The sequence below is a fragment of the Corythoichthys intestinalis genome, chromosome 17 (genome assembly GCF_030265065.1).
Source record: "Corythoichthys intestinalis isolate RoL2023-P3 chromosome 17, ASM3026506v1, whole genome shotgun sequence".
NCBI lineage: Eukaryota > Metazoa > Chordata > Actinopteri > Syngnathiformes > Syngnathidae > Corythoichthys > Corythoichthys intestinalis.
The window spans coordinates 13396551-13412003 of record NC_080411.1 but is presented as its reverse complement, the minus strand read 5'-3'; the positions used below and the strand labels follow the sequence as shown (position 1 = coordinate 13412003).

Here is a 15453-nt window from a genome sequence, read left to right as displayed (position 1 = left end):
AATTTCGGCGCCGGACGGAAGTACCGTAATTCCGGACGGACATTCTTGTCGACAATGGCGGCAGCCGAAAACGATGTGGAACTGAAGCGAAAAGCCGATCAAATTCAGGATGAAGACGGAGAAAATGACGAATGGGTCGGGCCCATGCCGAGTGAGGCTGCGACGACCAAGAAAAGGAAAGGTTGGCCATCATCATTCAACTCTAAAAGCAAGAGAAGCTATATGGAGTAGAAAATACTGTAATGGTCTGTCGCTAGTAAATATAAATACTATGCAAATAGAAGTACTGTATCAAGTTTTGGTCATTAAAATAACTGCGGAGTGGGTCATGTAGAAGGACTCTTATTTATTCTCCTTTTTGGAGTTAGAATTGTACACAACACACTTCAGTGTGTTTGTGAATGCTCGCTGCTTTAAGAGCAGCTACAGGTAGGCAATGTTACACACTTAGGAATAGGGGTGGGAACCTCTTGATACCTCACGATACGATATGATTTACGATAAAATCTCACGATGACGATATGGCGATACAACGATTATCGATACATTCAGGAAATCATTCTAGTATATGTTAGTAAACAGAAAAACAAGCTTCTGCTGTGAATTGGAATGAGTTTATCACTAGTAGACGTCCAATCGATTGAACGTCAGTGGCAGCCAATGCCAGGCATTGAGGGAATTTTGGGCCATTTCAGGTCATTACCTGTTGATTTTCAGTTACTTCCTGTTGATTTTGGGGTAATTCATGGGTCACTTCCTTTTTATTTTGAGTTAACGAACAGGTAGTGACCCGCGAATCTCCCAAATGATTTGGCAGTGACTCAAATTAACTGATTACTTTTTTTTAACAATGTCATCAGATAGACAAAAACATAAAATTATGTGCAAATGCATCTTCAAATCGTGACAATAATAACAGCCTATATCTTACCAATCTTGTAATCTCGATGGGTCTTGTATCCATTCCATGTCAGGTAGTCTAGGCACATTGTTTGCATCCTGATTAGCGTCTGGCTAATACATGTTAGGTCCAACATAAAATTCCAACCTCCTCTTCTTCCTCCAACTCTTCAAAAACTTGGATGTCCTCCCTTGCGCTCGATCTATCGCTTATATCGCTGTTTGAATCATTGTTTGAAGGGCTTTGTATGGCGGCCATATGTATGGAGCAGCAATCGCTGTTCCCGGTGTGACGTATCACATCCGGGTTCTTCCCCTTTCAGGCTCGAACTTCGGAAACGTGATTATTTTGTCAAATATACAACATATAAATTATTTTTTCATGCTTTATTTGTTGGACAATGTTTAATTACTTTAATTGTGACCCTATTTGGCATGTTATGAAATTACTACACATTTCTGCTTTAAACTACATTCAAGTAATTTAATGTTGTGAATCAACCGCTAAAAGTTGTTGAAATTGTTCCCGTTATTCCATTATTTCCCTCTCTGTCTAGTTTTGACATGTTAAAGTTTTAAAACTGTTTCATCATATGGAGATAGAATCAAGTCAAGATTTTGCTGATTTAGGATTATTTTAGATAAAAAGTTCATTAGGTTCGCTACAACAGAGCCTTCCTGAGAGGTCTGCTGCTTTAAAATGGAGGCTGTTTACTAACGCCGGCAAGTCTACATGTTCTAACCCCGCCGTTGTCTGTCAATTCGCATCTAGTTCTACATATGTGATATCTACCGTAGCATTACGTGGTCGTATGTTTGTAGCAACTAGCAACTGGGATTTGATTGTAGCGGCTGTCAGCCGCGGTCAGGTTTTATTGTTTTTTTTTTTTTTTTTTAAATCTAGCGGCATGAGTTAAACATGATATTTACTTTCGGTCCGTTCCTCATTTCGTCCCGAAGATCGTGTTGACGGTGTTTTAGTTCCGCTTTACCTGGTATATTCAATAATCGGAATTTGGATGTTTGTACTTTGTGAATTGTTCTCGAATCTTCCACGGCCAAATCGCCAATAATCTAATAATCGGAAATTTCGCACGCCTCTAGTAGTTACCTGTTGTGCTGGACTCTTGTCTTAAAAATATCGGGAATACCTTAAAGTATCGGGATGGGAACATCTGGGTACCTCACGATACATTACGATTTACGATACAAGGCTTGACGATTATCTCTTTAAATGGTATGAGATGCAACAATTATCAATAAAGTGGTCAGGAAATCATTCTATGATACAACTAATAAAGTGAGATTTTTTAAAAACGATATATTGATTCTCGGCGGGGCAATATTGGTAACCTTTTTGGGCTAAAAAGTATCGTGATATATCACCGCCGGCTAGCGCAATTCCAACGACCCGGGACGGCAGAACTCCGACAACCTGGCCAAAAGGCCAAACTCCACACGTTCACCTTAGTCTTAACCCCTTGTACCGACTCCATTTTAAAACCTGCAAAAAGGCTTTGAAACACAAGTTGACAATTTATCCCAAGTTGACAGCAATCATACAGCACAGAGAGACTCAGGAGAGGAGGCAAACTGGATCTAGGGTCACCATATCACAAGTCAACAAAAGATTCCTGAGAAAAATGACTATGATTAGTCAAACATTCAGTCTTTTAAAGGCTCTGGTGAGGCGGGCTGTGGTCCGGAAGAAGCATGTGTTTGTGCGTTGTTTAGTATAATTGTCTTTTGTGGATTAGACAGGAGAATTCGGGCATTACTGTCGTCGGGGCAACGAGAGTTAAGGATTTTGCCATCTTCAGCGCCACGTGACTGCTGAGTGTTCACTTCTTAGTCGCAGGGTCTTCTTGTTGTCAGGTGTTCCTTGTGGCAAAACAGGATGTCCTGCCATTTGTTTTGGACTGTCAACAAGAGCTGATTGCGGGATTTGGTGGTGCATACGTGGACTTGTAGATGTCTTGCTTGTCAATGTCAATCTCGCTTAGTCAGCTGCAGGACGCATGCGTTGGGCTTCTGTGGTCAGAAAGCGTCCTGTATCTCTTATGCCCTTACACGGCCGTTCATTCAAAGTCCATAATATCACAAAAATATTCTTCTTGTTTTTCTTCAACTCTGATTTAAATTCTATTTATTTTACATCGGGTGTTTTACAGTAATACAAACAGTCAAACAGTAAATATTAGAAATATATTGCCACACTTCTAGTGAACTGTATTTCAGTTTAAGAGCTCGCCAGACAACTACTCAGTATGTCAGGGAAGGACAACATTATGTTTGACGAATACGATTTTCAAATTTATTTATTGATTTTTTGCTGTTTTTCCCAGTTCTAGAATTTGAACGCGTCTACCTGGACAACCTCCCTTCAGCTGCCATGTATGAAAGGAGCTACATGCACAGAGACGTGATCACACACATTGCTTGTTCCAAGTAGGTGTCCCTGAAATGATGAAAAATATGTCCAGTACATGGTGCAAATGGCTCTTCATCTTTTCTTTTTAGGACAGATTTTATTATCACCGCTAGTCAAGACGGTCATGTCAAGTTCTGGAAGAAAAAAGAGGACGAGGGAATAGAGTTTGTCAAACACTTTCGGAGTCATCTTGGTAAGTTGCGATAGAATTTGTTCATCCCTTTGCAATTTTAAAGCTTTTGAAAGTCCACGTTGTGTTTTTGGGCTTTTTCCATGTAGGTGTCATCGAGAGCATCGCGATCAGCGTCGACGGCGCCCTCTTGTGTTCCGTCGGCGACGATCAGGCTATGAAAGTGTTTGACGTTGTCAATTTTGACATGATCAATATGCTCAAGCTGGGGTGAGTTCACGACTGTATAATAAATTGTACTAATTAACAGAAAACAAGCTATTTTCATCCTTCTACTGTGAAGTGGAATGAGTTTATCACTAGTAGACGTCCAATCCGTTTAAACCAGGAGGGTGGCAGCGAATGAACATTCGTTCATTCACTGCCATCCCTCCCACTTCAAACGGATTGGACGTCTATGGCCGTCAGTGGCCGCCACTGCCAGGCAACGAGTCCATTTTGGGGCATTTCACATAATTTCCTGTTGATTTTTTTGGTTACCTATTTATCCTTTTGGGGCATTTACAGGTCACTTGTTGATTTTTTTTTGCTGTCAGTAGCAGCCAATGCCAGGTGTTGGCATTTGGCCTCTTAGCAAAACGCTGCACATTCATGTTCTGGTAACGACTACACTAATTTTGATAATCCGAAGAAAAGCTCTTACAACTAGTGCTGCAACGATTAATCCATTAACTCGAGTACTCGATTAGAAAAAAATATTCGAATTAAATTTTGTTTCCTCGAGTATTTGTTTAATTAAAGTGGCGTTGTGATCGTTTATTTTGAAAGTGTTTGCATTTAGTTTTATTGATTAGGGTGGATACACTGCCCTCTGGTCTGCCTCTTTTCACATGGTTGAATCCAACTGCTTGTTATTTTCAGCCACTTCCAGTTGATTTTGGGGCATTTTATGGCTCACTAGTTTATGGGTATAATTATCCGTTTTATTTGTGGGAATATGTGTCTGAACCATTTGTTTAGAGCATTGTAAAAAAAACTTTAGCATTTTGTAGCATTTAAGATAGCGGACTTTTTCTATGTAAGTTAGCCAATTGTTCTTTTGTTTTACATAGATCCTCATTTTTTAAAATAAACTTATACCGTTTGAGGCTCAGCTCAGGTATTTTAATTTTTCATGTTCCTTATCCGATTACTCGATTATTCGAACTAACTAGTCCATCGATTAATCGACTACTAAAATATTCGATAGCTGCAGCCCGCCCTACTAACAACGACTTTCCAAAAAGTAGACAGTTTAATCCAAGTCGAGGACAGTCAAAAACAACCAAAATATATGTATTGTATATAGTAATATACTATAGTAATATTAAGGCTAGATATTTTTTTTTTTAGAATTGTTTTAAATCATGTTGGAAAGGCGAAGTCAGTGTTCTGAATCTGTTTACATTCCATTCTTTTGCACTAGTTATTAATGCTATCAGCATCTGACCTCATTATTTATTTGTGATTTATTGTTGTTATTTATGTGTTTATTTGTACTTTAATAAAGAATTTAAGTGTTCCAAAATGTTTTTGTGAATTAATAAGCGTCATCAAAAATTTCATTGCTAAATTAGTCATTTAAAAAAATGGGGGGGTTATTAGATTAGTCGACTAATCGGGAGAAAATTAGTCGTTTGGGACAGCCCTAGTTGTACAGTGTACCGGAACATATTTCCTCCACACCCTTCTCACCTTTTTAACCCCTGACCCATTTTCATGCCTGAATTGATGGACTAGTTTGTTCGAATAATCGAGTAATCTGATAAGGAACACAAAAAGTTAAAATACCTGAGCTGAGCCTCAAATGGTATAAAAAATAAAATAAAATAAATGATGATCTAAGTACAACAAAAGACAATTGGCCCATCTACATAGCAAAAGTCCGCTAGGTTAAATGCTATAAAATGCTAACTTTTTAAAATTTTTATTTACAATGCTCTTAACAAATGGTTCAAACACATATTCCTACAAAAAATGGCTAAATATACCTATAAACTAAATTACGAATGCATTAAAAAAACAAAACAGCGCAAACAAAACTTAGCTTAGGTTGGTCCTAACAGGAAGTAGGTGGATTCACCCATGTGAAATGAGTTATATAGTATTCACTGTTGTCGCTAGAGGGCAGTGTATCCACCTAAATCAATAAAACTAAATGCAAACGCTTTCGAAACAAACCATTACAACACCACTTTAATTAAATTAATACTCGAAGCAGCAAAATTTAATTCGAATCTTTTTCTGAATGGAATTACTCGAGTTAATCGGTTAATCATTGGAGCACTAAAATTGTGACACCTTTGTCAAATAATAAACATCGATTCTTGGTAGGATCATATCGATAACCTTTTGGGCTACAGAGTATCACGTTTTATCACCTTTTTGATATATTATCACACCACTAATTGTTGTTGTTGTTGCAGCTTCCACCCAGGTCAGAGCGAGTGGATCTACAATCCCGGAGATGCCATTTCCACGGTGGCCTGCTCGGAAAAATCCACAGGAAAGATCTTTGTCTACGACGGGCGGGGAAGCGGCCAGACGCTGCACGTCTTCGACAAGATGCACTCCTCGCCACTGTCGCAGATCCGCCTGAATGCCAAATTTCGAGTGGTGGTCTCCGCCGACAAAGCGGGAATGCTGGAATACTGGACCGGCCTCCCCTCGGAATTCAAGTTCCCCAAACACGTGCAGTGGCAATACAAGACAGATACGGATTTATACGAGTTCGCCAAACATAAAACGTATCCCACCAGCCTGGTGTTCTCACCCGACGGAAAGAAAATGGCCACCATGGCGTCCGACCGGAAAGTCCGACTCTTCCGGTTTCTCACGGGGAAACTGATGAGAGTGTTTGACGAATCTTTAACGGTAAATCCTCACCCAAATTAGAATAATTCAGCCAAAATATATACCATATTTTTCAACTTATAAGTCGCCGGGTTTTTTTCCCCATAGTTTGGCCTGGGGTGCGACTTATGCACTGCAAGTTGATAGGGCTGCAGCTATCGATTATTTTAGCAGTCGATTAATCGATGAACTAGTTAGTTCGAATAATCGAGTAATCGGATAAGGAACATGAAAAATTTAAATACCTGAGCTGAGCCTCAAACGGTATTTAAAAAAAAAAAAAAAAAAAAAAAAAAAAAGATCCATGTATAACAAAAGAACAATTGGCTTAACTTACGTAGCAAAAGTCCGCTAGCTTAAATGCTATAAAATGCTAACATTTTTTTTTTTTTTTTTTTTTTACTACAATGCTCTTAGCAAACGGTTCAGACACATTCCCACACAACAGCTAAAGCAAATGGTTCAGACACATTACCACAAAACAGCTAAAAATACCTGTATACTAAATTATGAATTTATAGAAAACATTAACTCAAAGAAAAAGCTTATGTTGGCCTTAACAGGGAGCAGTTGGATTCAGCCATGTGAACAGAGGGCAGTGTATCCACCATAATCAATAGAACTAAGCGCAAACACTTTTAAAATAAACCATTACAACGCCACTTTAATTAAACGAATACTCGAAGCAATAAAATTTAATTTGAATATTTTTGTCTAATCGAATACTCGAGTTAATCTATAAATCGTTGCAGCACTACAAATTTGTAAAGTCTTAATCAGATTGTTTTTCTTAAATCTAATCAAATAATTCTCTCCACTGTGTTTTGTGTTAAAAATTAGTGCAGATTAAAATGTCAGATTATTCCACTTACTTGAAATAGATATTACTTTTTGTTATTAAGCCCATACATCTAAAAGTTGGTAATGTTTCACATAAATCATGAAAAAAGTGGTTTCAAATAATGTTTTGAATCATATCTATGTTTGAATTGAGAACATTTCTGACAAGATTAAATATACTTTTTGCTTTAAATAAGTTAAGCTTTATCTTTTTTCAAGAAAATGAAATATGATTTACTTGAGGAACTGACAGATAATTTATTTCTAGTAGATGTACACTGAAAATAAGTAAATTTAACTAGTTTTAAGGAAAGAGCTTTTTGCAGTGTACTCTGGAGCGACTTATGCGTGAAACTATTAACACAAATATACCATTTCACATGTTATTTTCACTTTACACCACAAGAGGGCCCTCAAGGCCTGTGTTTCAACATTGGCGGTAACTTATAAAACAACTGAGGATGACAGAACAAAATGGCACCAATAAAATACATGTCTGTTGGTGTCGAGATTTTATCAAATAAATTGACATCCAAAATGCGACTTACACTACGGTGCGACCTATATTTTTTTTCCTCTTCACTGTGCATTTTTTTGGCCGGTGCGACTTATAGTCTGCAAAATATGGTATTAAAGATGCGACTTATAGTCCGGAAATTACGGTAACTTATTTGCCGCCAACAAAACGTGATCATTCTGGCTCACTTTCACGCACCTTTGCTCGCCACACCAGATGTTCACAGAGCTGCAGCAGATGAGACAGCAGCTGCCCGACATGGAGTTCGGCCGGCGGATGGCAGTGGAGCGAGAGCTTGAAAAGGTGGACGGCATCCGTCTCACCAACATCATTTTCGACGAGACGGGGCATTTCGTGTTGTACGGGACCATGCTTGGCATCAAAGTCATCAACGTGGAAACTAACAGGTCCGCTTTCATGCTGAAGATGGGAAATAAACTATTAGCTAATACTTGAAATGTTTTAACTCCCAGATGCGTGCGCATACTCGGTAAACTGGAGAACATCCGTGTGGTCCAGTTGTGTCTATTCCAGGGCGTCGCCAAGGCCATGCAAGTGGCGCCCACTGTGGAGATGAAAGCCTCAGACAATCCCGCCTTGCAGAATGTGGAGCCCGACCCCACCGTGTTCTGCACTGCCTTCAAGAAGAACCGATTCTACATGGTAAGAGATGATGAATACTGAAGGGAAATGGTATTTTTGCTAACATGCTAATCAATAATTGTGGCATGCCTCCTCGTCATTTTAGTACAAAATAAAGATATTACAATCATAATGTAACCAACAATAGAATACATCTAAAATATGAGTACCGTAAACAACAATAAAACACATCTAAAATATGAGTGCATGAGGAACAATTTTTGTGTTGGCTAGGGCTTTCAACTACTGAATATAATCGATTAATCTGGCGATTAATTAAACTGTTAACTAAACGATGAATAAATTAATTGGATAAATGTCACTTTTTCAATTACCTCCACAATTTGACTTGACGTTGTTTTCGGCATGTAAGTAACAATGAAGGAAAAATGGATGACTATTTCCTCTAAAAATATTTTATTACAGGTTCTTAACTGTAGTCTACAACTGTACTATTTTAAGTACATAAAACTTGTTTAATAAAGGTTCTGCGTGTAAAATATAAAAAGAATGTGTACACAAATCAGACAAATGTCATATTCATTCAAATAAAAAAAGTGCTGCTGATTGACTTTTTTTCTTGTGGGCAAAGCACTAATATCAATTGTGTCAATGACTCATTTATTTTTAAACAAACTAAACAAAAAAATAAAAAATAAAAATTAAAAAAAGGAAGAGGCAGACTGTAATTAATAATTTTTCTTTATCAAACAGGTGTTCTTAAATACAATCCAAATCCCATTTTCAAAGCACACTCTCTTGTATGACAATTTACAGTTTGAATGGAAATTTGTGTTGTGTGAAAGGAGACTATTATATGAATGGGTTTATGTGTGTGGTTTCTTTATAAAAAGAAATGAGAACTTAATTATCCAATAATAACTCAACTGTTCATATGCTTCTCCAAAACACAATAAAAATGGACACTTTAGACACTGATTAGCATAATCGCTACTAAAGGCGTGCTGCAAGAATGGTAGCCTAGGCCCAGTTTTTCCCCTCTTGTTTGCCTGACAGTTTTCATTGTTGTCCTCATTTTTTTTTTTTTTTTTAACTGTTCTTGACTTGGATTAATGGTAAATGGACAGTACTTATATAAATGGTCTACTTTTTGGAAAGTAGTTGTTAAAGCTTTTCTTTGGATTATTAAAGTTAGTGCTAACAAAAAGATGAACTAAGATGTCAAATGCCAACAATACTTACCGTAAAAAAAGCGCACCTGACTAAGAGCTGCACAATCCAAATTATTTAAAAAATAATAATTGAGAACTGAATGTAAGCTAGAACCTGGCAATAAAATGCATGCTTTAATGTGGGATGATGAATGAATGAATGAAATATTTTATTGTCACCACCATCGGTATCATTGACAATCATTGACAATTACAAAATGTGACATGATTTGCCTGATGGAGCCGAAGAAGAAGACAAAGGCAGACGGGAGGAAGCATATGCTTATCAGTTTCCCGTCCCCCATACAACTAAAGACGCACACTCAGACATGGTACATACATCAGATGGCCACAAACTGTACAATAACACAATCAACAATCTGGGTTTACAATAACTCAGCGTCCAGTCAAGCAGCTCAATTAATTTGAGGGCGTACAAGGTTATGGCTTTGTCATGTCCCTGACATTTTAGCATCTGTTTGTTGTGGGAACATTTTGTTGTGGCTATGTGTGTAGCAAAAGTGATTGTGTTATCACAGCTGGTGTGAGTAGCGACTCAAAATGCTTTTCTTATAAGTCTCTTAAATGATTGGTCCGATCAAAAATTTCCATTACCCAAATTAACATAATCTACACGCCGACTTGCATCCTTTCATTCATATGATGCTAGTGGTGTGTTCACAGCCAGTCCAAAAAACCACACCAACCCACTTTAAAAACCAGGTCGCTACAAATCAAAAGAAAAAACTCACTTTACCTTGATTTCAGCCCTTAACTTGCATTGGATGGATTCCTCTTCAAATCTCCGTAGTGCTCGATAAACTCAAGATGAAATGTTTGTCAGTGCTAGCCCTAGCATAGCAGCTCCATCTTTGGGGATGTCTGTTCTCTGTCGGACTACTCATCACTAGAGCTGGGAATCTTTGGGCACCTAACGATTCGATTACGATTATGATTCAGAGGCTCCGATTCGATTATAAAACGATTATTGATGCACCCCCCTCCTTTAAAATTTTATTTTTTTTATGTTTTGTACATCAGTTCCAAAATTGTTAAAAAATTCTGTCAGGCTAAACCAAACTATTTTGTATCAAGTTAACATATAACAGTAAACAAATATAAAAAAATAACAGTAAATAAAAAACTCCAGTCCCCATTCTGTATCCGCAGCTTTAAACTACATTCAATTAATTTAATGTTGTGAATCAACTGTTACAGTTGTTAAAATTGCTCCCGTTATTCCATAATTTCCCTTCTGTCTACTTTCGTCAAAGTTTTAAAACTATTTCATCATTTAAAGATAGATTCAAGACCAGATTCTGCCGATTTAGGAGTATTTTAGATAAAAAGTTAATTAGGTTCGCTACAACAAGAGCCTTCTAGAGAGGTCTACTGCTTTAAGATGGCAGCTGTTTACTTACGCCGGAAAGTCTGTCATTTCCCATCTCTGTTCAATAATACATGTTCTAACACTGACGTCGTCTGTCATGTTGCATCTAGTTCTACATATATATGATATCTACTGTAGCCGTATGTTTGTAGCGGCCGTCAGCCGCAGTCAGGTATGATTGTTTTTTTATTTAGCGGCATGAGTTGAACATGATATTTACTCTGGGTCCGTTCCTCATTGCGTCCCAAAGACCGCGCTGACTGTGTTTTACTTTCGCTTTACCTGGTATAATTCAATAATCTGAATTTGGATATTTGTGAATCGTTCTCAAATCTTCCACGGCCGAATCGCGAATAAGCTAAGAATCGGAAATTTCGCACGCTTCTACTCATCACTAGCAATAACTTGCTCTTCTGTAGTGGCAACAGATGGAACCTTTGTTGATCAAATGCCTGTAACACCTAACAAAATTGGCTAGCTATGTGCTAGCATAGCAGCTTTGTTGAAGTAAACTGTGAATATCCTTATTTGTAAAAAAAAAAAAAAAAAAAAATCTGTCAAACCATACCATTATCTGGTTACGACATTTGGGTCTTGATAAATCAGCATGTACCTGTAAATAATTCCATGCACACAACACAAAGGGACGTTCAACAATGCACTCTGAGTACTAGGTACTACACTCGAAACTCGAGGTCTTGTTGGATAATGGGACGCTAGCGCACCCACTTCGTTATTAAAGCCGCAACACTAACCTCTGAGGAAATGTGGTTAATATTTATTCTCCTCCCTTAAAGTTCTCCAAGAGGGAACCTGAAGACACCAAGAGCGCCGACTCAGACAGAGACATTTTCAATGAAAAGCCCTCCAAGGAGGAGGTGATGGCCGCCACGCAGGCCGAAGGCCCCAAAAGAGTATCGGACAGCGCCATCATCCACACCACCATGGGCGACATCCACATAAAGCTCTTCCCCGTCGAGTGGGTGACCGACACGGACGACGTGCCACCGTTCCAACTCATTTTGAGCTCATTCTTCCTCCCGTAGGTGCCCCAAAACTGTGGAGAACTTCTGCGTACACAGTAGGAACAGCTACTACAACGGACATATCTTCCACAGAGTCATCAAGGTTTGTAAGAAGGACCATGTGGTGCTGTGGTAATGCCACGCTAGTGTCTACAGAGCTTTGTCACGGGAGTACCTCAAGGCTCTTTTTTAGGTCCATGGTTTTTAACGCTATTAGTGACTGGTATCTGACCGTAGTGAATAAAACTTTGGTTACAGCTAATGCTAAAGGAGGGGAAAAAACTCATTTTATTGAAAATTCATACATTTTGTCAACACTGAAAGAATCTAATGAAGACGTCTCTTCAGGGTTTCATGATCCAGACCGGAGACCCCACAGGTACCGGCATGGGCGGCGAGAGCATTTGGGGCAGCGAGTTTGAGGACGAGTTCCACGCCACTCTGAGACATGATCGGCCCTACACGCTCAGCATGGCCAACGCGGGCCCCGCCTCCAACGGCTCACAGTTCTTCATCACAGTGGTTCCGACGGTTAGTTAAAGCTGCACTCTTCATAGAAGTTTTATAGAAATCAGGGAATCTGTTTGTACTGTACTCTTATGGTCTCGTGATTAAGGGTGGGAACCTCTGGGTAAGTCCCGATACGATACAAGGATAACAAATACATGGCCCTCCATAATTATTGGCACCCCTGGTTAAGATGTGTTTTTTAGCTTCTAATATTTTTTTTTATTCAAATAATATGGGACCTTAATGGAAAAAAAAGAGAGAGAAATCCAACCTTCAATACAAGTGCATTTATTCAGTGGGGAAAAAATCCCACATAAAGAAATAATTATTTGACATCAAATAATGTGTGTCACAATAATTAGCACCCCTGGTGTTAATACTTTGTACAACCGCCTTTTGCCAATAAAACAGCACCTAATCTTCTATAATGTTTCACAAGCTTGATTTTGTGTCTGGTGAACCATTTCTGTGTAGATTTGGTCATATGTTTAGGGTCATTGTCTTGCTGAAAGACCCAGTGTTTGGTGCCAAAAAGTTCAATCTTGGCCAAAAGCACACGGTCCCAGGCTTCAACTGGGACCGTGTGCTTTGGCTGGGAACCTTATTAGTAAAAATGTCCCGATCGATCAGCACCGATCACGTCATTTTCAAAGTATCGGAATCGGCAAAAAAATATCGGACATGCCTTTTTTTAATATATATATATTTTTCAAATTAAATCGTTTTCTAATTGTATTTAACGTTAGACAAAATGTCTTACATTCATCCAGAGTCTTTAGTTTTGGCTTAAAGTAGGGCTATCAAATTTATTGCGTAAACGGCTGTAATTAATTTTCTTTTTAATTAATCACGTTAAAATATTTAATGCAATTAACGCATGCGCTGCACGACCCACTCACGCATTGTCGCGTTCAAGCTATAATGGCGCTGTTTTACCTATTTATAGAGCTAACAGGCAACGTAAAATGAGTAGAGAGAATTTTAGCAGTCTTTGGAGCCTCTTTTTAATTGGCTAAAGCCTTAAAATCCCTCTCTCAACAATTAGAAATATCGTGGGAAAGAACGGTAGTTGCTGATCTTTTCCTTAACACCCTATGTTACTCCCCAACGCAGAGAAGATATATCAATTTGTGCCACTACGCACAGTCATGGTTGCACTTCCCATCATGCATTTGGGCAGAACACTTAAATGGCTACAGTATCATTTACTGAAAGCTCAACAAATACACGAGATGGCAATATTTAGTCACAATATACAAAGTCACATTTATCCTTTAAGAATTACAAGTCTTTCTATCTGTGGATCCCTCTCACAGAAAGAATATTAATAATGTAAATGCCATCTTGAGGATTTATTGTCATAATAAACAAATACAGTACTTATGTACTGTATGTTCAATGTACACTGTATATATTCGTCCGAGTTTTATTCTGATTGGAATTGAATCGGGAGCAAAAAAAAAGCAGTCGGATCGGGAAATATCGGGATCGGCAGATACTCAAACTAGAACGATCGGGATCGGATCGGGAGCAAAAAAACATGATCGGAACGACCCTAATTCTAATCGAAGATTTTGGTTGCAACCTGTTGGTTCCGTTTTTTAATTCCACTATGTCGGTTCTTCGAGGGAGCATATCGATAACAATTTGGACAACAAAGTACGTATATATCACCTTTTGGATATATCGTCACACGCTTACTCATGATATAGTTGTCTTGGATCTAATTGTATTAACTGTGACTAAATGATATGATAGCTGTAACACAAATTCCTACTTTTGCTCGGCAGCCTTGGCTGGACAATAAGCACACGGTGTTCGGAAGGTGTACCAAAGGCATGGAGGCTGTGCAGAGGATCTCCAACGCTAAAGTTCACCCCAAAACGGACAAACCATATGAGGACATCAGCATCATCAACATCACGGTCAAATGACTGTACATCTGCTTCCTGTACAGGGCTTTATTATGGTTTTAATATCAATACTTTGTGTTTCACTTGTGAATAATGTGCTAAACTGAGTTGATTAAAACAAGGTAATTGCTTCTTCTTTGACCACATTTTTTTGGCAACCATTTAATTTTTCGTCTTCAGGCATGAAAATCTCTCACCTTTCGGCGAAATGCGCCGTTTTGAAGTCAAAAAGGGCGACCTACGTGAATTGCGTAGATCCGAGGAGAAATTCTTTTGGGGGGGGGGGGGGGGGGTCGGGAGGTTTTATTAAATTATTATTATTATTATCATCATGTGATTAACTTAGTACGTAAACTGATCGGTTCTTTAAAAAAGTGACATGGACAGTCAGCAAATCCTTCTAGATGCTTCGCTGACGAGAACCAATCATCGGCCCAAGCTGCGGGCCATTATTCCAAACGCGCGCACTCCTTACGTGAAACAAGGAGTGCTCGGCGAGCCTTTGGTTGCATTGCAAAGCTGCGAAAACAAAAAAGCAGGCCTTATCCACACCAGGGCAGACCAGAGCGCAGCATACACACTTGCCTGTATTTGCCAGCAGATTGAATTTGGTGAGTAATGGTTTCAATCGTTTTCACATTTTGCGATATAAAAAAAGTTTTGTCGCCTACAGAAAGTAGTGTGAAAATTGAACAAAAAATTACTTCAAATACAAAAATAAGTTACATAAGCGAATTAAGTAGTGGTGCTGTGAGAACCAAATTTAATATTTTGTATGACTTTCATGGGCTTGAAGCATTGCATCCATGCGGTTCAGCAAGGATTCATACAATTTATTGATGAAGTCATCAGGAACATCAAAGAAAGCAGTCTTGCATGCCTCCCAGAGTTCATCAACATTCTTGGGTTTCGTCTTCCATGCTTCCTCTTTCATCCTACCCCGGACAAGCTCAATGATGTTCATGTCTGGTGACTGGGTTAGCCAGTCCTGGAGGATCTTGATCTTTTTCCACTGCAGCAGAGCTCCACGAGACATGGTCACCTGAAGTCCCTGTGTCAACCAGAACAGTCTGTTGAATTCTGTCTAGAAA

The 15453-nt window shown here is 38.7% G+C and overlaps 1 protein-coding gene across 1 annotated transcript; it reads left to right on the top strand.

Moving 5' to 3' along the window:
* Position 1: 1 nt before the first annotated feature.
* Positions 2-14600, top strand: ppwd1 (peptidylprolyl isomerase domain and WD repeat containing 1). The gene is made up of 11 exons (XM_057819003.1): positions 2-181; positions 3246-3348; positions 3421-3524; positions 3611-3731; positions 5927-6374; positions 7927-8117; positions 8184-8373; positions 11712-11893; positions 11961-12042; positions 12288-12470; positions 14240-14600. Exons 1-11 carry the CDS (start codon positions 55-57, stop codon positions 14381-14383), a joined length of 1875 nt encoding a protein of 624 aa, XP_057674986.1. The 5' UTR covers positions 2-54; the 3' UTR covers positions 14384-14600.
* The last annotated feature ends 853 nt before the right edge of the window (positions 14601-15453 follow it).